General features: G+C 37.7%; 1 protein-coding gene across 1 annotated transcript; it reads left to right on the top strand.

The window, feature by feature from the left end:
- Positions 1 to 26,296, top strand: LOC131071289 (cell number regulator 6). Its single transcript, XM_058007084.2, has 4 exons — positions 1 to 363; positions 1,885 to 1,999; positions 24,576 to 24,841; positions 25,823 to 26,296. The coding sequence occupies exons 1-4, from the start codon at positions 253 to 255 to the stop codon at positions 26,042 to 26,044; spliced, it is 714 nt and encodes a 237-aa protein (XP_057863067.2). The 5' UTR covers positions 1 to 252; the 3' UTR covers positions 26,045 to 26,296.
- Positions 26,297 to 27,239: the final 943 nt, after the last annotated feature.

Genomic DNA, 27,239 nt, shown 5'->3' with positions numbered 1-27,239 from the left:
GATTTGAATGGAAAAAATCGCTTTACTCACTGACAACGTGCACTTGACAAAATTGTCCACTTCTCTGCCGTTTAATGACAAAAATTAAAGGAATAAGACCTTCCGAAGCGGAAATTTACAAACCCAACATAATAACTAGGTTTGAGAATCCTTTACGCGCCGGTGCTCTCTGAAACAGTGCAAAACCCCACTCTGAAAGGAGGATCCACACTGTACATCAGACAAGTTGTCAACAAGAACAGAGAGGTAGCAATGACGGAAAACAACAATGTATCACGTTATGTGAAATTAACAAAGGAACGGGATACCCAAGTAGAGGACATACACCCTGGAGAACTTAATCAGCCTGTACATGTTCCACAGGTTGTTTTACTTTTCAAACCGCTTATCTATTACATGTCTGAGATTTTTTATTTGTTGGGTTTATATGGGCTTATTTTTGTGGATGCCTGTAATACAATTTCGAGAAAATTCGTTGTTCAAGGAACAAATTTGCATTTAGTACGTATTAAAAGAATTTCAAGTATCGGTCATAAAATTCGCTGTGCGAATCAGTTGGGGTTGAAATCAAGTTTTGTGCATGTGATGAAGTAGATATATCGTGCAAATTATGTTAAGGTTGAGGATGCAATTGGCCCTTCCACGGATTAGGTTTTCCATTAGGTTTGGGTTCTAAATCAATGATGGTACTTAATTCTACCCACTGACTTAATAGTACAAGCTAAAAACTAACTTGAACAAGGAAAGTGGGCATGCCTGATAACTGGTACCTATCATATGCCCTTGTTACAATGAGCATGCAACGCTACTGCTGGTCATTTTTTCGTATAGTTTCCCTTGTTTGCCATACAAATTGTAGTTGCCTCCTTTTGGTCGAACAGGAGGATTGAAAATGGGTGTTTCTTAATGCAATTGGATTCAGTCAATTAACGTACAAAGTTATTGGACTTGTTTGTTATTCATGTTACTGCCATTATTTCCGAGTGTGTCAAATTGGGTTAAAACTCTTGCGGGGTCACTAGAGATGAGAATGGCTATTGAGCATCAAGGCTGGGCAGATTCTTCCTGCAATTACACTGAAAATGTTGGTTTACAGTAATGGCCTGGATTTCATAAACCAGTGGGTATCCCCTGCTGGAAAATTTCTCTGCTGCCAGGTTTTAAATGCGGCTATCTTAACAAGCGTGTTATAGCATTTGAGACTGAAGCCTTAAGATTTCAAAATAAAAAAAGTTTTCATTCATTAGGAGTTTTTTTGCCAGGCAATTTGTTGACCTTCTCATCTTTAACATTGCTTTTGAAGCATTCGTCTTTGCTTGCTTTATTCTCATTTTTCATATTCTATGCCTTCCATGCTTCCTTGAACACGTTTAATTATGTTTTTTGTGATTCTAAATACTGGAGATATATAATTGAGGATTTAGTGGGCTTCTGATGCATGGTCTCAAAAAGAGCAGCAAAGGATGTTGGAATATTGAGAGGCATTCAATTGTTTCACAGTTTTCCAGTAGTAAACCTGCATACTGTTTCCATACCCTGCTTAGCTTCGGATCTGTTGCACTTCATTTTTTGTTCTTTGCTATGTTATTGTATGCAATTGTATGCTTGTTACACTACAGGTTTAATTGAACATGGCTGCAGTTTTTTTCATGGGGTTCAAATAAAATTTGATCAGCGTTTGGGAGCTTAGTTTATGGTTTTATATGCCCATTGTGTATTAAATACTCATTTGGATGGGGCTTGGTTTTCTGAAACTAAATTTCATGTCCAATTCTCGAGTAATTTGCATTTCAAGGAAGTTATGTGATTACTTGTATTGGTTTCCTGTTCTTATTGCTGCAAGAAAATGATAAAACTGAACTGCTGATTTTTGCTTTTGATCAGTTAGCCACACATACATGTCGAGAGTGTGGCCAGCCTCTTCCTGAAAGTTACGAGCCACCAGCAGATGAACCTTGGACTACCGGAATTTGTGGTTGTGCTGAAGATCCTGAAACTTGTAAGCATCCTGGAATTATAACATGTTTATCTTTTTCAATTCACTTAAATCTGTTCAGAACCTGTATTACACATGCTTTTTTGGTGCAACCTTGATTTACTTTAGAATGTCCTCTTTATTTTGGTTCTCTTAGCCGTATGTTGTAAGTGCAAAGTGAGAAAATGTGTTTCTTGGGGTCCCTAGCATATCTTTACAGCCTCTAATAGCCTGTAAATGCAAAGCGAGAAAATTTGTTTTTTGGGGTCCCTAGCATATCTTTACAGCTTAATAGCCTGTTAGCTCTAGCACAGACCATAAAAAACTTTTATGTAACAAATGCCTTCATCTGAATGTTGTACTATTGGCTTTTATGTAACAAATGCTTGCATCTGAATGTTGTGCTATTAGCTAAGTGCTATATAATATTTTTGTTAATTTTGAATGTAATCTTTTCTGCTGAAAATTTTATCTAAAGTTGAACAGACCTGTGAGGATGCAGTGAGTCCTAAACCAGGAGCAGTTTATTGAATAACTGATATATAAGTAATGAACAAGGAGACACACTGCATGGTTATGCATATCTATCAATAGATTTGAAGATAGGGATGTGTATTGGCATTTGTAATGGATCCTTTGTCTATTCATATATAGCTATAGTAATTTTAGTATGTAGTTGAACATTTTTTTTCCCCTATTTTGCTACATTCTTTGCAATATTTGTTGGAAAGATCTCAACTAAAGATGGAAGCAATAACAATTGTTGCCATGATGGTCAAGCACAACTGTAGGGTTTGTGTATGGATGAGTGAGAGAACTTTATGGTTTTAGGTTGTGGTGGATTGTGTAGAGGACGAAACACTTTTTCACTTTTTGGAGAAGAGAGGACAGGCAATGGTGATCTTGAAGGTGCACATTGTTCCTTAACTTCGTTTTCATTTCTAGGAGAAGACTCCAAAGGAGATGTGGGATGGTTTGCAAAACTTGTTTAACAAGCCAAATGAGTCCTGAATTTTCATGTTGGACAGTGATTTAGTCAGATTCGATCCAAAAGATTTTGATTGGATTGAGGATTACCTGGACTGCATCAATGATATTTAGCAGCAGCTAGGGAATTCAGGGGAGAATACAAATGATAATTAGTTGGTGGAGATTGCACTTGAGAATCTGAAGCTGCCATTTGATGCCTTTCTCTCCACACTTCTTTTCTTCAGGGTCGCAATGAAGGATGCAAGCAAAGTAAATTTTTATGAGTTGTGATTACTTTTGTTTATGGAATATGAGAATTTCACAAAGTTGGGAAACATGGTTGGAAGCAGCATGTTTACATGACCAAAAGGAAAGGTGAAAAGATACATCCAAAGGAAACCATGGCTAGTACCTGTTTGAAGAAGATGAAGGATCTTAAGAAAGAGATTGAATATCTCAAGTACTATGACAACAAGGCTAGTGGTAAGAATATTACTTTTGTTACTTACATGTCCAAAGATTTGTATTCTCACACTTCTAGATCTAAATGGATTGTGGATTCAAGGTGCAGGCATCATATGGCTAAGGATATTAATTTGTTCACTTTGCTTAGCAAATGTAATGATGAGAAGATCTCTAATTTAAATTGCGGATACTTCAACACTAACTGTTGTTGGAAATGGTGACGTTGATATGAGTAATGTTGTTATCCATGGTGTTTGCCACGTTTGTGATTTGAATGCTAATCTTATATGCATAGGCCAAAAATCACTCAACAAGGGAAGAAGCTAGGCTTTTGGCTTGATATATTTGTGATGAAGGATATCGCAAACAAGCTTCATGTAGTTGTAGGAAATACAATTTATGTTTGGGGATGTTTCTAAGGGCTAGGGGTAATTTGTTTTTGTGGCTGAGATGGATGAGGATATATATGGTATGGGAGATTAGGGCACTTGAATTTTACAAGCATGGAGTAGATGTGCCATTTAGATATGTTCCATGGTCTACCTCCTACTACTATTGTGGGTGTATGTGGAGGGCATGTGAGTGGTATGCATCCTTGAGATAAGTTTGAGAATGTTGATTTATTTCATATAGAGTGACACTTAGAGTTGGTTCAATTTGATATATGTGTGGTGCCCCTTTCTAGAACATTTCTAATTTTCACCCTAAAACAATAATCCTTCCTCAAAATGATTATTGCTTTAAATTTATAAATGACTTTGTCTAAAATTATGAATTTATTATAATACTCAGATTTATAATTTATGACATAATTCTGAAAATAAATCATATCTTGATTTTCTGCTGTAATTCTCCTTTATACTGTGATGATTTTCTCTTGTATGTCTACTTTGAAAAATGCTTAGAGATCTGACCAAATCAGAGGTTTCAGCCACTAACTCAGCAATGGTAATTAAGGTTTTTTGTCCTTAACTTGCTCAGAGAATTTAAAGGATTTAATCCTTAAAACTCTCAATTTACCTTGGGAGGGTTGTTGTCCTCTTTGGCTGTAATTCACTGGTAAATAGACATATTATCTATTCCAAAAATTGTTGATATTCTCAATGAAATGATTTGCTCTTTATAACATTTTCTTGAAGGAGTCACCACCCTTCATTGCTGCCTTTTGAGAATAATAATTTGTTTTAATTAAGCTAATGTATTAGCACTACTGCCTATTGCTAGTGTCACTTCATTATTTAATTGATTGTATATGAGATGAGCATAATTTTTAAATTGCTTTATTGCTGGAAATGGACAACAATAGGCAGCAATTGGGCAGGGCATGACAGTCCGCCCTTCCCAAGATTGCTTGACCTCAAGCAATTTTAAATTGGGTTGATCGGAAATTTCTGCTCCTTCCCAAGTGGCATCCTCCATAGGTGGATTCTTCCATTTAACCAAATGTTTTGGAATAACCTTATTTCTTAACTTATTTTCTTTCATGTCAATGATGGCTTTGGGTTCCAAAATTAATTTTTTATCCTCATCAAGTGGGTTAACTCTAGACATGGTCTAATTCTTGAGGCGAGATATGTAAAAGACATTATAAATTTGACTATTTGCTCGTAACTCCAATTCATAAGCAACTTTATCGATACTTCTTATAATCTTATATGGTCCATAGAATTGTGGCTTGAGTTTCTCTACACCACTTGAGGGAGGATTGTTTATAAGGTTGTAACCTTAGGAAAACCGCGTATTCAACTTAAAATGTTCTTTCAGATCTATGATGATCAACATACATTTTTTGTTGATTCTGGGCATGTTGTAAGTTTTCTTTGAGTGTGTTTTAAATATCCACACTCTGTTGCACCAAGTCTTTTGCTCCAAGGATTCTGCTATCTATAAGAATTAAATCCTTAAATGGTATTGCGTCATAACCATATAGTGTCTTGAAGGGAGTCATTCCTATTGACATATGATGGCTAGAATTTTAGCAATATTATCCAAGATGTAACCATTTGATTCATGCTGTTTGTTGCCTTGTCATATAGCTCTGCAAATGCCCTTCAAGCCACTTATTTACAATTTCAATTTGCCCATCCTTTTGTGGGTGGTTGCTAGTGCTTGGGGTAAGTTCTGTTCCAATCAACTTAAAGAGTGCTACCAAAATAAATTGAGGAATTTACTATCTTTGTCACTTTTGATGTTTTGAGGTAGTCCATGTAGTCCATCTATATTGAAAATACATGGCATGAAAATGAGCATACTTGGTCTATCTACTACTTCAAATATATAATCCTTTCCTTGTACTTTCGGAAGCCTTGTGATGAAGTCCATTAAAATACTCTCCTATTTTTGATTTGGTATTGATAAGAGTTGTAACAAATCGGCTGGAAATGCCTGTTCTATCTTGTTTCTTTGAAAAAACATGCTTCCCCTGATATGCTTTAAAACATCTGCTTTGAGGTCTTTCTGAGAGAATCTTTCCCTCACTTGTTTGTATGTTTTATAATAACCTTGATGACTTACCAATGGAGTATCATAGTATGCCCTTAAAATCCTTTCTTTCATTTTTGATCTTGGGATGAGATATATTTGGTCTTTGTAGAGGATGAGCTCCTCCACCATCTTGTACTTGTCGTCTTGTAGCTTGCCTTCCAATATAGCATTAGCAAATGCATCCTTGGCATATTCAGCGAGTATCAAATTTTTTTAGTGAGCAGAAATATCCGTCATAGAGCATAAATGAGGCCTTTGTGACAAAGCATTGACCACCGCATTATTCTTTCCATTCATGTACTCAATATTAAAGTCATAGGCTTACAACTTGCTAACCCACTTCTGCTGTCTATTATTTAGATAATTTTGGTTCAAGAAAACTTTTAGACTATTATGATCACTCTTAACAATAAGCCTTTGTAAAAATATATATTTTTTATTGATAGGTAATGGGCCAAAGCCGATAAGGTGTACATACCCTACCCCCTTTGTGGGATTTGAACTTGTGACCTCTATTGAGAGCAAGTTTTCCACCACTAGACCAACTCAGGTTGTACAGCCTTTGTAAAAATATTAATATATAATCAATTATCTTCTTTCTCATCTTATTAATTTATTTCTTATATAACCATTTTCTATCTTATATTCTTATATAATCAATATCTAAATATTAATTTATAAACAATGTTTAATATTTAATATTATTTTACAATCAATAACAATTAATATTAAATAATATAATAAATTAAAAAATAATGTTTAATATTTAATATTAATTTACAATCAATACTAATTAATATTAAATAATATAAAAAATTAATTCCAAGCATTGAAGTGCTGTTTGAAAGGCATGATTCCATTATTCGTAGCAACAGCTTATTAAGAGACTCACGATTTATGGTAGGGGTGCAAAGAAAGGGGCGTTGACTAAGAGCCACGTCCTTGCACACAAGACCATTGAAAAAGTTTATAAGACAGGATTCCAAGTGGGGAGAAAGCATTGAAGGATAAAAAGGAAGAAAGGCTGAGTCGAGGGAAGTCAGCAAATTGCATCTTGCTGCCAACGGTATGTTGGACAATTACTGTTACACTATTAATGTTTTATTCTGCAAACATTCTGCTAAAACTATAATATCTGAAATATAATTTAAAGAATATATATGTGTGTGTGTGTATACAATGTCTTGAACAGTACAAATTAATAATCTCAGACTATTAATTAGGAAGAACTCTTAAGGTAATGGTCAATAAGAGGAATATGTAAATGCAATTTCATTCTTGCTGCTATTATCAGTATTTAAGAAGATGGGGATGAGATGTTCCAAAGAGGGGCAGTCTAAATCCAAGCAATAGGTTAAGTCCCAAGATAGGGTGGGGATCAGTGACCTATAAGCCTTGAGGGTATAGACCCAAGATAAGTAAGGGCTTGGATCTGTAAACTTTGAGGGAGCCAATTGTATTTGGTCTCTAAGTTCTTTGGTAACATACATAATCCCTTCCCCTTAAAACTGAAGTAGTAGCAGTGTTTGATATCTATATTAAGAACTATGAATAATGAAATTAATCATCTAATGAGGAAAATAAATAAGCACTTGTTAATAATTAATAAATTGAAGAATATCAATGACTGGCTGCATGATTAGTCTCTCAATCAATTTAAGTATATTGAAATTGATTAATTATGTTAATCAGGTACGGTACATTACAGCCTCCCACAAACTAGGTATTGTCTAAACTAGTTCATGCATAATAGCTACCATCTCTTTGTCATAAATAGAATAATTATTTTCCATTTCCTTAAGCTTGCAATTCACAAAAGCTATTGGATGTTTCTTTTGCATCAATATGGCTCCAATACCTTCTCTTGAAGCGTCACATTCTAATTCAAATGGAATAGAGAAATCTGAAATGGCTCTTGAAGCGTCACATTCTAATTCAAATGGAATAGAGAAATCTGAAATGGCTGATACCAAATACGAACTCATTATTTCTTTGAGCTTGTCAAAAGCACTTTGTGCCTTTTTGCTCCATGAAAAAGCACCTTAGTTAAAATTGTTAATGGGACAATCAGCCTTGAAAATCCTTTGACAAACCTTTTGTAATAATTGTAGAGTCCTACAAATCCCCTTAAATGTGTTGAAGTCTTAGGTTGAGGCCAATCTACTATTGCTTTAATTTTCTCTTCATCTACACTAACTCCTTAGGCATTGATCTTATACCCTAAATAGAAGATTTTAGTCATTCCAAATTCACATTTAGATGCTTTAGTAAATAGTGACTATTGCTCTAGTATTCTCAATACCTTATCAATATGTCTTAAATGATCTTCCTAAGTTTAACTGTAAATCAGTATATCATCAAAGAATACCAAAAGGAATTTCTTTAACTGTTTACTGAATTCTTGGTTTATGGAGGATTGGAATGTAGCCGGGGCATTACTTAGTCCAAATGGTAAAACTAGAAATTTAAAATGTCCAATGACACCTAAAAGCAATTTTGTGAACCTCCTCTCTCCTCATCCTTATCTGGAATGCAAATTGATCTTAGAGAAATTTATTGCACCATGTAGTTCATCAATTATTTCATCAACACAAAGGATGGGGTAGCAGTTCCTGATAGTTTTTTATTCAAGTGTCCTGCAATCCACACATCCTCATGGTACCATCTTTCTTTTTACCAATACTATAGAAGAAGCAAAAGGGCAAGAGCTGGGTTGTATATGCCCCATATCAAGCAATTCCTTATTGTTTTTTTATTCTCTTCCTATATCTATTTGGGTGGGGTTAAGGTGTGGTGATGATCGGTTTTGCTCCATCGTCTAGTTCAATGTTGTGCCCAATACTCCTCTTAGGAGGTAATCCCAATGGAATATTGCTGAAATCCCTCCTAGGCTTGTCTAGAATAGATTGGATATCAATATGAGTGGTCTTCCCTTTGTTGGGAGAAAATCTATCATGATCATAAACTGTGCTACCCATTCTACTTGTCCATGACTAAATGCCCTCTTCATCCTTTCAGATATCACAATCTATGGAGATCCATTTGATAGACCTTGTAGAATTACTTCCTTGCCATAATATTGGAAACATAGTCACGTCTTCTGAAAATAATGCCCAAAACCACATCCATATCACCCGTGCTTACCACAAAAATATTCACATTTTCGGTGTCTCCCCAAAGTGGTGTCTAGTTAGTGAATTCTTTGTTCACAAGGCATAGTGAATCCATCAGCCATAACTAGCTTGAAACCCTCAAAGTTTTCAGCCTTAGTTTCATCCTCATCACTAGACCCTCATCAATGAAGTTATGTGTAGCACTGTTATGACATTATAAAACACAACGGATTCTAAAAGGGTGATACTTGGGTCCTATTGTCATTTTATGACACCCTTGGTCCATCAGTAAGAACTGATCAGAGATACGATCCATGGACCAGCGCTGCCCTAGTTGATCAAGGAGAAAAGCAGAGGAATTATGAGGTGAGAAGTGTTGTCTTGTTTGGAGGAAGTCCCTTCCCTTTGCTTCCCTTTTCTTTCATGTTCCCCGGAACTCTGGAAACTCGAGGTTCCGAAGCTCCTTCTCTTTGCCTTCTCTTCTTTTCTTCCCTCCTGGTCTTCTTCCCTTCCTTGGAACTCCGGATCCCCGAGGTTCCGGGGTTCCTTCCCTCTGCTGCCTCTCCTTTCTCCTTCGCGGAACTCCGGAACCCCAAGGTTCCTAAGTTCCTCCCTTTTCTTCCCCCTCCTCTTCAGTTGTCCGGAACTCTGGAACCCTGAGGTTCCGAAGTTCCCTTTCCTTGCCTTATTCGGAACTCCGGAACCCCGAGGTTCCGAAGTTTCTTTCCCTTATCCCCTTTCTTCTCTCGGAACCCCGAAACCTCGAGGTTCTAAAGTTCCTTTGCTAGGTCTCCCCTTTTCCTTTTGCTTAGTCTCTTCTTCCCTTTCTCGGAACTTCGAAACCTTGGAACCTCGAGGTTCCGGAGTTCCTTCCTTGTCTTCCCCACCTCGGGAACTCGAGTTTTCGAAGTCCTCGGACTTCTTTCCGGCTGGCAACACTTCCGGATGGCATGATCAACACTCATCTTTAAATGCTCCGACAACTTTTGTGACTTGTGCACCTTCTTTTGTGGAGCTACAGGGGTGCATTTAATGATTTTGGCAGGATTTCCATCAAGAGAGGTACAGGGCCATGCTTGTTGTGGTGGTTTATGTCATGTCTGCATGCTCCGACTTTGGAAGGTCAATCAATCCACCCTTCTCAGGGTTGCCTTTTCACGGTATGGCTAGGTTGCTTGCATGTACAAAAGTCAAGTGCATGCACTTCCCTACACTCTTAGACTGACATTTCCCTGTACACACAGGGGTCATGATCGCTCTTGTAACCAATTTTCTATATAAAAGCTGTTAAGCCTCATTGGAAAGGGTTGTGTCCCTGCTGGCTTGAGCTATTCTATGCTCTTTCACTTCTCTTGTATTTATCTTGCATTTTTGCAACTGTAAGTTTGGCCATTGGCCTTATAATGAATTGAAATCACCATTCTTGCCTTCCTTCAACTTATGTATGCCGTGTATGTTCCTTACCTTCATCATAGGTGTATGTTTTGTGGTTCTTCTCTCATATATGCTATGTTAAAATTATTTTTGAGTGTGACTTGTGGGAAACCTTCTCCCCTCTTGACATTCAGTGAATTCTAACCTCCATACATCCATTGGGGTCACTCATACAATTGGAGTTTGTCCGTCTCCTGGGTATTTTGGTTGATTCTTTATGCCATTTCGGGTAGGGAGAGAAACAATCTCTTCTTGGTGCATCACCTCCTTTTATTTTAAACATTTCTCTCTTCCCTTTTCCTTTGCAAGTTGTTAGGATAGGCTTAGGAGTAAGTTTTTGAAGTGTTGAGTTGGTTCAACACCTGCACTTAGATTGAGAAGGAAGCCGACCTTCTCCGGAGATTCAACCCCCTTGCGCAAGGTCCCACACTTCGGGGTTGTTTCCATTTTTCACAAGGTTGCTAAGTTGATAGCTCAGCAAGGGTGCAAGCTTTTGAGATAACAGGTCCCCTGGAAGTGTTGCAAATGTTTCCCTTGCAAGCTTAACTTCTTGTTTCTTTAGTTCCTCTTCTTCCATTACATATTCAGGTTTAAGTTCTTCCTCCGCAGATTCTTCATCCCTCATTGCTTCCATATGGTGTACTTGTCCCTTCTTGAAACATCTATGGTCTGGCTCCCATGGCTCCCTATAATTAAAATACAATTTCTTCCTTCCAAGCTCTTTTTTGGATTCTTTCACCTTGTTGGATTGAGAAGATAATGCTTTTGGCTGCAAGTTATCCTTGTAAAAGGGTTGCTTATGCGACCTTGATGTTATATTCTTGGGATAGGTCTTGTTTTTAGGTGTGGCGTCTTCCAAATTCAAAGACCTTTGAATAACATCTTGTAGAGATGATGGTTCAAAAGCTTGGATCAATCCCCTAAGTGATTCTAAAATCCCTACGATAAATAAAAAAATTGTCTTTTTTTCTGTAATATTTGGCACCATAACTGAGATTTTTTTGAATTTTTTCTACATATTCTTCCACTGTACCTCATTGCTTTAGCGTGTTAACTCTTTAAAATGTATCTCTGGGATTTTCTATCAAACCTTTCTATGAGTTGTTGTGTGAAGTTATGCTACAATTAGATGATGCCCTTGTGTAACTAGACCATGATGCCACCATTTTTGTGCTATTCTTGTTAAGTGAAAATTGACAAATTTAATGGCTTCGTCTTCCGTCATGGGGCTAAGAGAAAGATAGGTATTCCCATGCTCATGCAATGACCTTCCCCGAGTCATCAAAAGTGGGGAGAGTCATCTTACTTAATCTGTGCTGTAAATCTTTGTTGGGTTGTCTATTTTTTTCTCTTAAGATATTTCGTGATCTTGCATTATTATATTCTCTAAATGGAATTTGTCTTCTAAAATCTGGATCGAGTCTTGAGTATGAGTCCATACATTCATCAAAGTCTTTTGCTGCCATGTTTGGTTCATCTTCTTCTTGCGACTGCTCATCTCTAGGTAAGCATGTGGGCTGTGTTATTCTAGGTGGTGATCCAAATGAAGTTTTGTTGTTATTTTCAGAATGGTTTGAATTAATATCTCTTCCATGGGTTTGTGTAGGCCTAAGAAAACTGATTGTATCATTCATAAAGTGCTTGGAGAAGCAATTGTGTTGTTTGTTCTTGTTGCTGCATATAAACCTTCAATTCATTCTCTTGATCCACTTCATGATCACCCATTTTATTTTATCCTCTAACTTTAATTTGATTGCTAGTTTCTTGTAATTTTGCTTCTAGTTTTTTCGTTCTCTTTCCAAGGTCCATTGATCTCTTTGGCTCAACTGCATAAAGTAATTTTTTAAATCAGCAGGCTGGCAAGATTGCTGCTCTGATACCAATTGTAATGTCCCTTTCTAGAACATTTCTAACTTTTTCCCTAAAATAATAATCCTTACTCAAAATGACAATTGCATTAAATTTATAAAAATGACTTGGTCTAAAATTATCAATTTATTGTAATATTCAGATTAACAATTTTTGACATAATTCTGAAAATAAATATATCTTGATTTTCTGCTATAATTCTCCTTCAGACTGATGATTTCCTCTTGTATGTCTACTTTGCAAGTGCTTTCAGATCTGCCTGAATGAGAGGTTTTCATCCCTAACTCAGCAATGGCAATTAAGGGTTTTTGTCCTTTAAACTCTCAATTTACCTTGGAGAGTTTTTGTCCTCCTTGGCTGTAATTCATCGTTAACAGTCATAATATTTATTCCAAAAATTATTGATTTCTCTATGAAATGATTTGCCCTATATATTAATTCCTCGATGGAGTCACCACCCTTCATCGCTGCCTCATGAGAATAATAATTTATTTTTAATTAAGCTAATGTGCTAGCACTACTTTCTATTGCTAGCGTCACTTCATTGTTTAGCACTATTCTTAAATCGTCTAATTGCTGGAAATGGGCAGGGGCATGACAATATGTTACATGAATCATCCTTTATTTTTAATGCTTCTCAACAATCAATACTTCTTGAGGACTTGGGTCTATTTTCTTTTGCAAAAGAACTATCTTACCTTGTAGAGGTTTAGTGAGTGGAGAGCTTTGTTAGAGAAACAAATCTAGGTGTCCAGTGATATGCCTGAGATCAAATTGAGAAACCAAGAATCATGATGTTGCATAAAAAATTACACCATATTACTTCCAAAGGACATGCTGTACCATAGCAAAAGAACAAGACATTGGTTGAGATGGCATGATGTATCTATGCAAAGGTATGCATGTTATATTTCCAAACAATGTTGTTAATTGTGCTAATCAGATCTTTAACATGGTTCCTATAAAGAACATAATGGATGTGACATGGCATGAGAAGTGGTGTGGTAGGAGGCCCTTTTTATATAGTGCAAGGTATTTGGTAGTTGCATATGGTCCATTCCAGATGAAAAGTGGAAGAAGCTAGATCCTAAGAGATGTAAATCTGGGAAGAGTTCTGAAGAGTCAAATCCCTATAGGTTATGGTATCTAGTAAAGCATGAAGTTATTATTCAAAATGAAGTTGTCATTGATCAGACAATGTTATTTGAGAATTTAGGGAAGTGCTATTATGTGGACTTTTTGAGAATTATGCAGATTTCTAATGTGTTCAATGATGGTGGGGCACCTACGCTAGATGAGCAAAATCTTGCAATGGTGACTATGGGTGAGGAGTGGATTGTTTCATGATGTTATCACTTCTACAAGACAAGATAGACATTGGAGGCTATGATGGCCTCTTGTTGGAGTTTTGACTTTAGGTGGTGACATTCAAGTTGAGGATGTCCCCCTACATAAGGCTTTATCTGAGGATAGGCTTGTGCATGAGAATCCTAGCCCTAGAAGGAAGGTTCTGTTGACATGTATTTCATACACAATCATACACAGAATAAAATACCGACAGGCATCTTATCCTCTCTTGAGAAAATAGTCTCTAACTGCTGAAGATCTGCAAAAAGGATCAGTTAGATGGACTCCAAGGTTCTTTTAGTGGGGTCTCCACGTGTGGACAAGCTTTTTTAGTGGTATGATGTGATTTGCTGTTTCCTCCAAGGCGTCTTACGGATTCAAAGGCTCGAAGATTTTACTAATCTAAAAAGGAACTTTCAAAAAATAGCAAAAGGACAGGGTTTAAGGAAGTCTAATCTAGCCTAACCCTATGAACGACTTAGCATGAATGAGATTTGGCAAGACTCAACCAACTTCAATTTTGCCATAAGATAACAACTCAATTGAAATTGGTGCGATCTTCTAAGGTAATAATGGTGTTCAATGCATCAAAGACCAAGGACACTACCACGAAGGTACATATCCTAGATACGAAAATGCTTGAAGGTTAAGGACTCAAAATGTTTTCCAGTCGACCACGCAAGGCGTTCCTACAATCAGCAAGAAGCTAGTGGTTTGGATGGCGAATCCTACCAAATATCAAATCTCACACTTAGTCTTTCAAATTAACAAACTACTTTGATTGAGCGTGATTCAAGTACATCCAACAACCATGAAGATAACTTAAGAAATTTGCAACAAAACACCATAACTTCAATATTTTATTGATTTCCAAGTCATCGTATACAACAATTGCTTGAATTTCTCTCTTCAAGATTCAATCTTGCTACAAAATAAAATTGCTTCTAATTCTAATCTCTCTATTACATCAACTATTATCTCTTACACTATTCACTATCTATCTATTACCAAATGAAATGAAAAATGGGGGTATAAATAGCATCCCCAGTTACAATGAAAGGTCCAGATTGAAAATAAATCAATGGACAAGATCATGACACCTAAACCCTAATTAGGGTTTGTTACAAATGACCTCCTTTTTACTGAACAACATTAAATACATAGCCAAATATTAAATTTGGCACAAAAATCTAGGAGGTATCAACCAATGAGAAATAAGATGTCATGTCATCTGTAACAACCTTTCATCTAGAATCTTATTCCCTTTCCAATTCTCTTTCTTAGCATATGCAATGAATTTTGTCACGATTCCTTCGATTTCTGTGTTTGGAATCTCGGGAAGATTCTTGATACTCTCTTCTAAGTGGATAACCTGATCAAATGCATCTAGAAGAGCTGTGTCCCAAGTAGGTTCAAGTTCCTTTGTTCTATCAATCAGGAGCATGGTGGCATACATCTGATCATACTGCTCATCTGTAACATCTGCGTCCTTGCGAAAGATGATCTTGATTCTATCCTCAAATTCTTGTAAATCCACATCTGTCTCGACCTCGATCCTTCTGCCAAGAATGGTACGAAGTACCTCAAATACTCTGTCCTGGATCGGATTGATCACCTCCTCAACTTGACCACATCTAACACTGATGTCCTCGAAGAGAACACTCTTTATATGGAGTAAGGTTGACCACTGAAACAAACTGTGAGAATCACCTTCTAAGATCCTCTCCTGCGCTAAAATTCTTCTGGATGTGTGTCTTATAACTTTCAAGATAGGGATGACAACGTCCTTGGTATGGGCAAATGCAGCTACTGTTGCCATCAATTTGTGGATAATCTCAAGAACTTGGATAGCCTGATGGGTGATCTTCGACATCCTTGTAACAAACTCTATGGCCATTGTATGAGATCTATCCATCCAACTAGATGTACGCTGGACCAGGTTCCTGAATCTTTCTGCTTCATTGATCGATTGAAGGGGCAATGCCTGCACTGGTGATCTAACTGGATCCTGACGTCCCAAAGGTTCATTGATATGACTGAAATATGTCCTCCATGCACCGACCTCTTTCTCAAGCTTTCTATTCTTTTCCACTTCTTCTCTAAGCTTGTCCTTCAATGCCTCAAATGTGTCGGTGGCATCATCTAAAGTCTGCTCTGCTGTGGATGGTCCTAACTCAATAGTCTGTATATGATAGTCTTCTGCTAGGATTTCACCCTCATATTTGTCTGCTGCCGGTGTAGCTATCTGCAGTTTTCTAGATCCAGTCTCATCTCGAATCATCTTGGACATCTTTGTAGCCTTCTTCTTCTCTGTTGTCATATGTGAACGTCCAACAAGGCTCTCTAAATCAATTGCACTGTCCTCGTCCTCAATTACGATCACCTTGGTTAATCTTTCCTTCAACCAATCCGGGATATTCGATCTTGTCTCTTGAACTCGAATTTCTTTATGTACTATTTCTTCTTGTCTGGGAGGAGATGTTACTTCATTATCATTATCTAAATCATAGTCTTGGAGAGATCCATCTGACGAAACATGCTGTGCCTGTCCTTCCTCCTGTCTGTCATTCTGTACCATCGATTCCATGGATTCTTCCACTCGAACTGTTCTATCTTCTGGTTTGGAAGAAGTACCTGGTGTTTGATCTTTGTTGGCACCTTGCTTTTTCTTGGAAGATTCTTTCTTTTCTGATCTTTCCTTTCTCTTCGAACCTCTCGAATGGAGATTGCCCTCACTGGCACATCGAAGGTTACCTTCACATGAATTCCTAGGATTAGGATTGCCTTCACTAACACTGGCTCCACCTTCGGCTGGTTTCTCTTCCAAAGTAAAAGACATAGCTATGCCTTGTTCTCTCAACTTCTGATGCTGAACGTCTACCCATCTGCGAGTACAAGACAAGACTGGTGCCATCAAATCATCTAAATCCACGGCCTCGGGCTCATTCCAATTCAAACTAATTGTTTTACTTTCTCTATCATATGAAGATTGGATGTGCCTGCCGTTGTCCTGAGCTTGGTCGGCTACTCGGTAAATCTTACATTTCCTGATGAAATCCAAAGGCAATCTAGAATGTATCTTTCGTTTCACTTCGAGATCATCTAGGAGATTCATCATAAAATCTTCAATCTGGTGCTCATGTCTAAATCTTCTACCGACCGTCTCCTCTAAATGTCCATGGGGATCAAAACTATTCCTCCAAGCAAAAGATGAAAAAGGGTACAAGGCTAACTCCTTCTCTGCGTCATCCATGGCTGAGACATTGGGACATACCTCAACTGAATTACCCAAAATAATAGGTACCTGAACTCCATTCTGATGTCTGTGTCTGAATGCCTTCACATATGCTGCCAACTGCCTTGTTACTTCAAGTAACACAATTCTATCTGTCGGGTACCTCGGCAACATGTATGGAGGTAAAGGACATCCATGCACTCTAATGTAAGTGAACTTGGGAAACTGAATGAACCAAGCACCGTACCTCTTGATGAATTCCTGGGCATCCTGAGATAATCTATTGTGAATCCCTCCTTGCAACGTCCTTGTGATGTTCATCGTGAAAGTATCATTGACTAACTTGTAGTTCTTCCCTGGTGGATGATGCAAGTAGGTATAGGATTCACAAGCTCTGACCTCGCCGGGTCCTCTTCCAATCACTCCTCTGTGAGGTAGTCCTGCGTACTCAACGCTCCTGATTAAGGCATAGATGACGTATGAACTCATGTGGAAGGACTTAGTAGCCCTGAGTCTTCTCAACTGTACGTCTAAGCAATGGCTAATTATCCTAGCCCAATGTATCGTACCCTTTCCTTGAACAATCACCTGGACGAAGTAAAACATCCACTTCTCAAAATAGAAGGCATGAGGTGCTCCTGTAACTCTGTTGAGCATGGTAATCAAATCTCTGTACTCCTCTTGGAAATCAATCCTGTGTGGTGTGTTCGGTACTTTGCTCAGACGGGGACGACTCTTAAGTAGCCAGTTCTTGTTGATTATGCTTAGGCAAGCATCTGGATCATCATCGTACACTGATCTGGCTCCTTCAATGCTCTTGTATATCATGTCCCTGTGCTCTGGAAGATGGAAAGCTTCACTTATGGCTTCCTCTGAAAGGTACGCCAAAGTGTTTCCCTCATTGGACACAATTGTCCTGGACTGTGGATTGTAGTGACGGGCACACTCGATCATCAACTCGTGGCACTGAATAGCTGGAGGAAAACCGGCCGCCTTAATGATGCCACTCTCTATTATTCTCCGGGCGACAGGTGATGGCTTGCCAATGTAAGGGACCTCTCGAAACTTCTTCGTGCTAAAGTTCCCCAAGTTGGTATCTCCAATGTTGCTCCACTTAGACACGATCTTGGTCTCCACTTCTTCGGTCTTCTGATCCTCTTTCATGAGAGCCGAGCGGCTGGTGGATGCTCCCGCCTTCGGAGTCGCCGTACCTACACAACATTTCATTATAAGAAATAGATTTTGCAATAAATAACGTAAATAAGAGAGATAAATTTTAGGAAACCTCATGATAAGTCTCTAGAGTTATCATTTCCTAAAAAACAACGATTGAGCCAAGAGATTCAAAAATTCAAAATTCAAAATTTGAAATATGACGATGAATGAATAAAGCAATAACAATTAAATCGCCATACCTCGATAGAGAGCTAATTCTAGAATGCAAAAACAAAATTTGCCTAGGCAAAATTGAGGTATAAAGTAATCTTCAATATGATCTCCTCAAAATTGACTTCGCCACCTCTGGAGAGAACGTGATCTTCAATTATCGCTTTTGACGTGGTCTCAAATGGATCTTCAAGTTCACACAAATAAATCTCCAAGTTTCGCACCTTCGACGTGGTCTTAGAAGGATCCCCAAGTTCGCCTTTAGTGTGGTCTTCAAATTCGCACCACCTTTGGTCTTCAACGCAATTCGCACTCCACACAAGATGATATTAGCGCCACCTTTGGTTTGAAATCGCACCACCTTTTGATAACTAAGCGCGCCACCCTTGGATGAATGAAACTCGCACTATATTCGCCTCTTCTCAATTCGCATGAAGGAAGGTAAAATAATGATGTAGAAAATGATAATTCCACTCCCCTTATATAGCGCTTGCAATCGATTTATCCCTTAGGCCGACTTGGAGATAAAAACACTTTTTAAAAAATAATTTTAAATGATTTGCAATAAAATAAGAAGGCCGACCTCCTTAAATGAGCGCTTGAAATCGATTTTATATTAATTAATTAATTAATTATTAATGCCTTGCGTTTTTTATTTGCAAATTTCGATTTTAATAAAGGCAAAAATAATTAATAAAGATCAACGCCATATTAAATGCCAATTTAAATAGGATTTTCAATTTTTTACCGATTTAGCATTTGAGGAAATTTGAATTGTTTAATTTGGCGCCAAAAATATGAAAATAAAGGGACGTACCTCATCGCTCTGGTCCCTTGGAGAGGGACAGGAGCGATCCATGATTTTGGTCTTGATTTTGCATTTTTCATGTTCAACTCCTTCATCTCCATGTTGAAAATCGATCAACTTAATGGTCCTTCGAATTTGAATTTCCTTCTTGTGCGAGCAAGTGCATCTTATGACCATTATCGCCCTGGTCCCTTGGAGAGGGACAGGAGCGATCCTAAGGTTTTTGCTTGAAATTCTCCATTTTGAAACGATCCTTTCCTTGTATCATCTTCCAAATGCCATTTAAAACCTTGTGCGTCCTTGTCTTAACGTGATTTTCAAAGAATATCATGTGTTTTGCCTAACATCGCCCTTGTCCCTTGGAGAGGGACAGGAGCGATCTCCATGTCTTCACGTTCATCTTGTATCTTTGACCTTCGAACTTCCATTGTAAGGCGAATAATATCATTGCTTGTCCATTCCACGCACGTCCCACTTGCTTTTGCAAGGTACCTTTGATGTTATAAGGATCGTCGCCCTTGTCCCTTGGAGAGGGACAGGAGCGATCCATGTTTTTTCTCCATTTTGAGCTCAAGTTGGTAACGTTTAACCTTGGTTCATTGTTTATTGCCTTCAAAATAACGTCCTTTACCTCACCCGTCCTCGCTTCGCTTTGATCTTGAAGGAACGTGAGTGTTTTTAATAGCATCGCCTTGGTCCTTGTCCAAAGGACAGGAGCGATATGGACTCCTTAGCTTGATTGATAATGTTTGGACGTTCAAAATCTTGTTTGAATTGATCAATATACTCAACATCGCTCTGGTCCCTTCCTGAGGGACAGGAGCGAAATTCATCATTGTGAGCTTGTTCTTGTTTATTTCAACTTACAATTATCTTCAATGCGTGTAATGACGTCCTTTCGATCCTTGGGGTCGCTTAACACTTGCTTGTCTTTTGAAATCGATGCCTTAATGGAAATATCGCTCTGGTCCCTTCCCATGGGACAGGAGCGATCCTGGGTCTTAACGCGCAAACCCTTCCAACGTGACGACCTTGATGCTTGTGTTTGATTGAAAATGCCTTGAAACGTCCCTCGCCACCTTGTCTTGACTTGTGTCGACCTTGAACTTTGGAGGAACGACCTTGAACTTGCGTAGGAAGTATCATCACCATTGTATCGCCCTGGTCCCTTGGAGAGGGACAGGAGCGATCCTCCCTTTGTGGCCACTATCTCACTTTGCTAGGTTCCAAGTTTATATTCAACGGACTCGTCCTTCTTCACTCTATTCGTTCATGCCTTGACATTGTTTGTAACCTTGCAAGAAAAGCAATTATATCAAAAATCGCTCTGGTCCCTTCCTGAGGGACAGGAGCGAACTAGGCATTTAACACTGGTATGGACGTCCCAAAAATCTTCAATTTATATTCAATGCGTTCATCTCATGTTTTCCCTTGTTTTTGAACGTAAACTTGCCTTGACCCTTGTTTGGATTTTGCATAATGAAGGAAATTGCTCTAGTCCCTGGGAGAGGGACGAGAGCTACAAGGTACCTCGCCCTGGTCCCCTGGAGAGGGACAGGAGCGATTTAGTCAATATAGGTCATTATCCTTCGTTTTTGCATTTCAAATTATATTCATTTGGCAAAGCATCTTCCTTCGGACCCTTTCAAATTGTTAAGTTTTCTAAATCTTGCAAGGACAAGGCGAAATTTGAATTGTAGCCCCGGTCCTTCACTGAGGGACAGGAGCGATTTTCCTCCTGGAGGCATTTCTGTGCTCATGAAAATCTTCAATTTATATTCAATGGAAAGATCTCGCCGCTCTCCATCACTTCCAACTTGAAATTTGCCTGGACTCTGCAAGGACGATGAGATATTTGAAAATGAGCTCCCGTCCTTCACTGAGGGACAGGAGCGATTTTGCTCCTACAGGCCAAAATAACAAGATTTTTCACATTTTAACACTTCACGAGGCGAAAACAAATCAATTCCAATGCCCAGGATCAAAAATCAAAAAAGTCAAAATTTGGTCAAAATATTCAATTGGACAAAAAAATTCATATTGACAGTCAATACTTAGACAAATTTAAGCTCTGCATGAACATTCCAATTGAAAATTAGACTATTTTGGCGAATTTATGGCATTCAAAATTTGCATTCTAGAAAAGGAAGCTCAAAAGCTCTCAAAAACGACTGGATTTTGGCTTGAAAAGGCAGAATTTAAAACCCTAAGGCTTGGCCCTAAATCCAGACAACCAATCGACTAACAAAACCCTAAAACGAAAGCAAAAGCGAGCGAAAAACAAGCAAAAAGAGGGGGTCCCCATTTGCGATGGGGCGATGTGTGAAATGGTCACAACAGGTTCTTTGTCCCAATTGTGGGATGTTATCATTCTTAAGGATACTAAGGATGATACGGAGAATGAGATTACTAGCTGGAAGACCTGAAGTGGAAATCAGGCTAATTTTTTTGTGACTAGGGTTATGGACCTTTGTGATCCACAATCCTATATGCTGGTCAATGATAGAGATGAATGAGAGGAGGTTATGGTGGAAGAAGGCAACTCCTTGATAAAGAATAAGATTTGAAGGTTTGTTCCATATTCTCAAGGGAAGAGCATTGTGAAATGCAAGAGGGATTATAGACAAATTAATTTCTGATTGTTTTTTTGAGAGGTATAAGGCAAGATTAGTTATTAAGAGAATTTTTTAGAGAGAAAGCATTGATTTTTGGGACATTAATGCCCTTGTTCCATGTTGGAGTAAGAGCACAACCTGTAACATAACCTTCATAGAGAAACAAATATTTCACCGAAGAGATGAATTGATTTGAGATGCAAAACAATGTACAATGAGCCTCTTTATAAAGCAAAAGGCGAGAGAGTTGAGAGCACAAGATGACGTGTCTCAATAGGATCTGAGGGTAGGTAAGAGTAGGTAAATATCAACTACCACACTACAAATATCAATGCACTTAGGAAACATTAAATGCAAGACTAAAATGATAAATGTCTAAGTAAACTTAGGCATGAGTAAATATTATTTACTCCAACACCCCCTCAAGTGCAACTTAGGGAGAAGATTATTATGCAATATGGGTCTCAGCTACAAGACCATTTTAGGTACCCATGTACAAAGCAAATGCAGTCTCTCACAAGTGGAGAAAAGTAGAAAACCACATGGGAGAAAACTCCTCTCCAACAGAGATAAAAAAACAAGATGCATGTATGGAGGACTCAATTGCAGCCCCCAAGGACTACATACATCATGTATATACAATCAATGACCCTCCCATTGGAAGGAAAGGAGATTACATTACCCGGCCCCCCATAATGGATAATGTTTTGTAGAATTGGTGAGTGTTTGAAGACAAAACGTAGTCCAATGCCTACAGACAACATTTCTCCTTTTTGGAAGAAGATACACCAAGTACAAATGCAGGATTGCTTCCCATTCTGGATAGGAATTAGGAAGTGGAATCCAAATGTAGGATGATTATGTCTCTGAAATCTGCTCATATGTCGCCATGCCCTTGGATGATGTAGATGCCACAAACCAATTAGGTGCACACCCAATCACAATAGAAGGTGATAAGCAAGGAACCACTGGAAACTGATTTTGAACAAGTTCCAAACACAAAGATGAAGTGACAACACTGGTGCCACGACTATCATCAAATAGGAGAAATGCCTTTGAAAATTGAATAGGAGTCTCCATGCTCGAAGAAGCCATCACGTAAGCATGATCAAATTGAACCATGAAATGTGACAAATCAAGTGGAGGAAACTCATGAATGTCAATCTCCAAATACAATGTAGAGGAATCTCCAACTGTGATGAAACTATTATCTAAAAGAAGAGAAATCCCGTCAAGTATGTCTCCCAAATACGAAATGTGAGACTCCACAAACAATGAACCGATGTCTAGCAAATAGGGATCCCAATTAGGAAGACAAATAGATACCTGTTGTTGCAATGGATCATCAGAATCACCAACAAAAGGTGAATGTGTTATCTCAACTAAAAAAGTAGGAGTTGCAGGTGGAGTCATTGGATCATCGTAACTTTCAAGTGCTGCATCATATTCAAATTCCTCTAAGGTCCCATCATCAAAGGAAATTTGTCAACATCATCAAGTGGGAGAAGACAATTTGAAGCAAAATCATCTTGGGGATGGAGGAACAATGGATCTCCAAAAATCTCCCAAATAATAGTCCAAACTGTGTGTGGGCACTGAATACCTTTGAACTTGGGGTAGATATCATAGAAGAAGCTCTGATTGATACTACAATCAATCAACCCTATGATATGATCATTCTTATTTCCCCAAATTTGGTTTTTGGCTCAGGAATGAGTCCATAAATATAAGGCAAGAGATTAAGCCATCTACAATGAGTGATGATTCCTTTTGCCCACGACTCATAATTGTCCCTAGTCAAAGTGATAATAGAATGATGTGTTGCATAACCTATTATGACATGAATGATACACTTATCACATCATATAGAGATCAACAAAATGATATTGTGTAAAACCAAGATTCAAACTTCAATGAACAAGATTTGGCACCAAACAAGAAAATCACTGAGAAATACCTTGTCCACTGCAAATTTGATGAAAAAGCTTTCCGTCAATATATTTGGATTGCAAAAATCTGCCTCCATTTGGATAAGTTTATAACTGTGTATTAGAGTTTGTATTGGTGTTTCAGATCACACTCCATGATCCATCATCGGGAACTGTAAGAGAAACATTTTTTCATCTCGATACATCTTTTTCCTCTTCTTGATGATGCATCATGAAGTATGATTGGGAATGTCGATACATAATCTGCTACACTGCTCTATCTAGAAACACTTTTTATTAGCATTATGATGTGTGGTGAGGTTAGACCTCTTATTGATCTCAATAAAGATGTATATATGCCACTGGGTGTTAGATGCTTATAGTCAGGATAAGATGATAAAACATGATCATGAATTTTAAGATTGTAACATCATTATCTCTATATTTATCAATTCTAATCAGAAAATTCTATTTGAATAATGGATTATGAAAACATTTTGCAGAATATTGGAATATTGTTTTAATGGTTTCCATTGTGCGCATTCAGACTGATTGATATTTCTCTTAATTTCTTAAATTTTGATACGTAACTGAGGCTTTCGGGAGTGATGGATTTGTTTTATCTTTTATGCATTTAAATCATTAATGTTTTTGAAATTTTTGCATAGATCAGTGTGCTTCTTGTTCTTTTTTGTGTTATATTTAGTTTTTATTTTTTTAATTTCTATATTTTAAGTTTATGAGATTTAACCCTTTTTGTTGAAATGTTATTATAAAATGCCATACATCTGATGATAGTTATTGTGTTCTGAGTTCCTTAAATATTAGCTATTTTGTTATTTTGTAACAGCCAAGATTTATTTTTCATAGGGTTCATGTAAATCATCCATGTTCTTCACGTTTCTACATAATAATTATTGATTTCATTATTTTTTATGCTGTTCCAGGCTGTCTTGGCTTGTTCTGTCCATGCATATTATTTGGACGTAATATTGAGAGGCTAAGGGACGACACACCTTGGACAAGACCTTGCACTTGTCATGCAATTTTTGTTGAAGGTGGCATGGCTTTAGGTTTATTGACAGCTATATTCCACGGAGTTAATCCTCACAGTGCTTTTCTGATTGGAGAAGGCTTATTATTTGCATGGTGGATGTGTGGCATATACACTGGTCTGTTTAGGCAAACCTTACAGAAGAAATATCACCTTCAGGTAAATTGTAGGCTTATTGTAACAAACTTCTTTTCCTGCATTACTTCTTGCCCTAGTTGTTGATACCTTTATTTCTTTGAACATTAATGCAATTATTTTCCTTATAAGTTATGCTTTCATGAAATAACAAAAATGACGTGTTTTGTCAAAGTTGAGTGGCAAACCATGCACGTCAATGTGATAAACAAACATGCAACACATCACAGAAAAAAAACAGGGGAACAGCTGCAAACGTTTCAAACAGGCTTTGGAATCCTGATATTTAAATTCCATCTGCTAAGCTAATTAAGGATTGTTATGGTTGTTCCCAGCAGGGCATGCCAAGTACTAACTCCTAAAATCAAGCAAAGGAACCTTCAAGGCAGGCTATTGCTCCTGTCTGAAAATGCAACAGTTTCAATGTCAATGTGCTCCCAAAATCAAACAAAGGAACCTTCAATGGATGCCATTATCTTAATACAGCAGTACTTTATAGTCCCTAAATTACTGCTATTCACTGGCAAAGTCCAGAAAGCCTGCAATTATCTGTCAGAAAGATCCCTTCTCAAAACGTGCATGGATGTGCATTTGTACTGTTTCATGTCTGAATGTACTGAAACCTAAGATATTTCCTGTTCAATTGGAATGTCCTTGGAGGTGTCTCATGTGATAGGGAGCAATATGAAACCTAACATGAATAGAATCCTTTATAACGTATGAGCCTTTTGAGCATGAGCAGCAACAACCTTTTTGGCATTCTTTTCCTGTTGAGAGTTCAATGTTGCCTTTTTGCTTTGTTGAGAGTTCTATGTAGTGTGGCATGTGAGCATCTTTAGCCTATCCATTACACTCAGAGAGTGGATGTTCCAAAATGGAAGTGGTGAAGCTAATAACTAACCCCCCTTTATCCTCAACCGCTTCCAGTGAATTTAAGTATATTACTCTCATTTTATATAGCTTAGATAGTGACAAACATACAACTTATTTGACCTGCTTTTGCAGAATTCACCATGCGATCCATGTATGGTCCATTGTTGCATGCATTGGTGTGCACTCTGTCAAGAACATCGAGAAATGCAAGGTCACTTGTCAGAAGATATTGTGATTCCAATGACTCTCATAAATCCACCTGTTCCTCAAGAAATGCATGCTTCTGAGAATATGAATTCTGGTTTTGTTGAGAACAACGAGCACCAAAACCATGCACAGATGCAAGTGCCATGAAAGTGAGACTAACTTGGCTGTATCTTTTTGTAACGTTTTTTTGCCTGCTTAAAAGCAATTTACTTGAATAAACATTTTGTTGTAAAAACAAGTTGAATGTAGCATGTTGCAATTATTGTATTCGAGTGAAGATTGAAAATCTTGCATTGTCATACATAGGTGCAAAGGGGTTTTTAAAATTGGATCATTAACTTATTTATCAGTGGTCATGACATTATTTTTTATTTTCATAAACCATAACTTTTCTCTTCAGATGCTTGAATGGAAGTAAATGTGGATCCTTCAATGTATATGTGTGCGTGCGTGCATAAATTGAATCTAAGTAAAAGCCCTAGATATATTAAGAACTGAGTATGATTAACCCGAGGCTGTAATTAAGCATGAGCTGAAATTGAAATGAGGACGAATTAGGGCTCGTAAGGAAATATTACATCTTACTAAGATAAGATAATAGTGAGAAGAGAATGATATGGATCATTCCACCTAAGATTAAAGAGAAGATAAAATGTGTCAAAATGAATGAAGGCCTTCCTAGAATCTTATAGGACAATTAAAGAGAAAAGATAAAACGTGTCAAAACAAATTACACTCCAAAGATTTATCACTAATCATTCTCCATACTAATTTACTTGAAGATTTGTATGTTGGTATTATGGATGACTTCGTCATGTGTTGCATTGGTTTTGTCATTGATGTCAACACTTATCTTTTGGAGGTCTACATTGTTGATTTGGCACTCTAGTTATATTGGTTTGTTGTTGAGCCGACACATTGTGGTCCCGAAATAGATATTGGCTTATGCACAGTTACTAGTATATGTTTCACCGGCAACTCAGGAAGTTGATGATGACTTGTTATCATCTGGAGATCGTTTGGTTATGTCGAAGACATGGATTGGATGTTTGCATTTGGTGTTTTGCATATTGGTCTAATCGGGTTCACATATTTGCCTTAACCAGTAGATAGGTCCAGGTTATGAACCGGCATAGGAAAACATGTTCCAGATCAGCACGACATGATTTGGAAATGATTTATTGATTGGATAATGTGCAAATGTATTGAGGTCGACATATTGTATTGCACCAAGGCTTATTTTGTAATTGATTTAAATGTAATATCTTTTGGGAGCCGATCTAATCATTAGGTCTTAGGTTTTGTATAAATAATTGTAAAATCTTATTTGGAAGAAGTGTGT

Source organism: Cryptomeria japonica, chromosome 1, assembly GCF_030272615.1.
Source record: "Cryptomeria japonica chromosome 1, Sugi_1.0, whole genome shotgun sequence".
In the NCBI taxonomy this organism is placed as follows: Eukaryota; Viridiplantae; Streptophyta; class Pinopsida; order Cupressales; family Cupressaceae; genus Cryptomeria; species Cryptomeria japonica.
Note: the sequence above shows the minus strand (reverse complement) of the source record. Positions and strands in the feature narration are given on the sequence as shown.

Bases quoted from the DNA above. Each gene is read 5' to 3' on its own strand.
- LOC131071289 (XM_058007084.2), top strand. From the start codon at position 253: ATGACGGAAAACAACAATGTATCACGTTATGTGAAATTAACAAAGGAA. The intron at 364-1,884 runs GTTGTTTTACTT...GCTTTTGATCAG, and splicing joins AGCCTGTACATGTTCCACAG to TTAGCCACACATACATGTCG. The intron at 24,842-25,822 runs GTAAATTGTAGG...CTGCTTTTGCAG, and splicing joins AGAAGAAATATCACCTTCAG to AATTCACCATGCGATCCATG.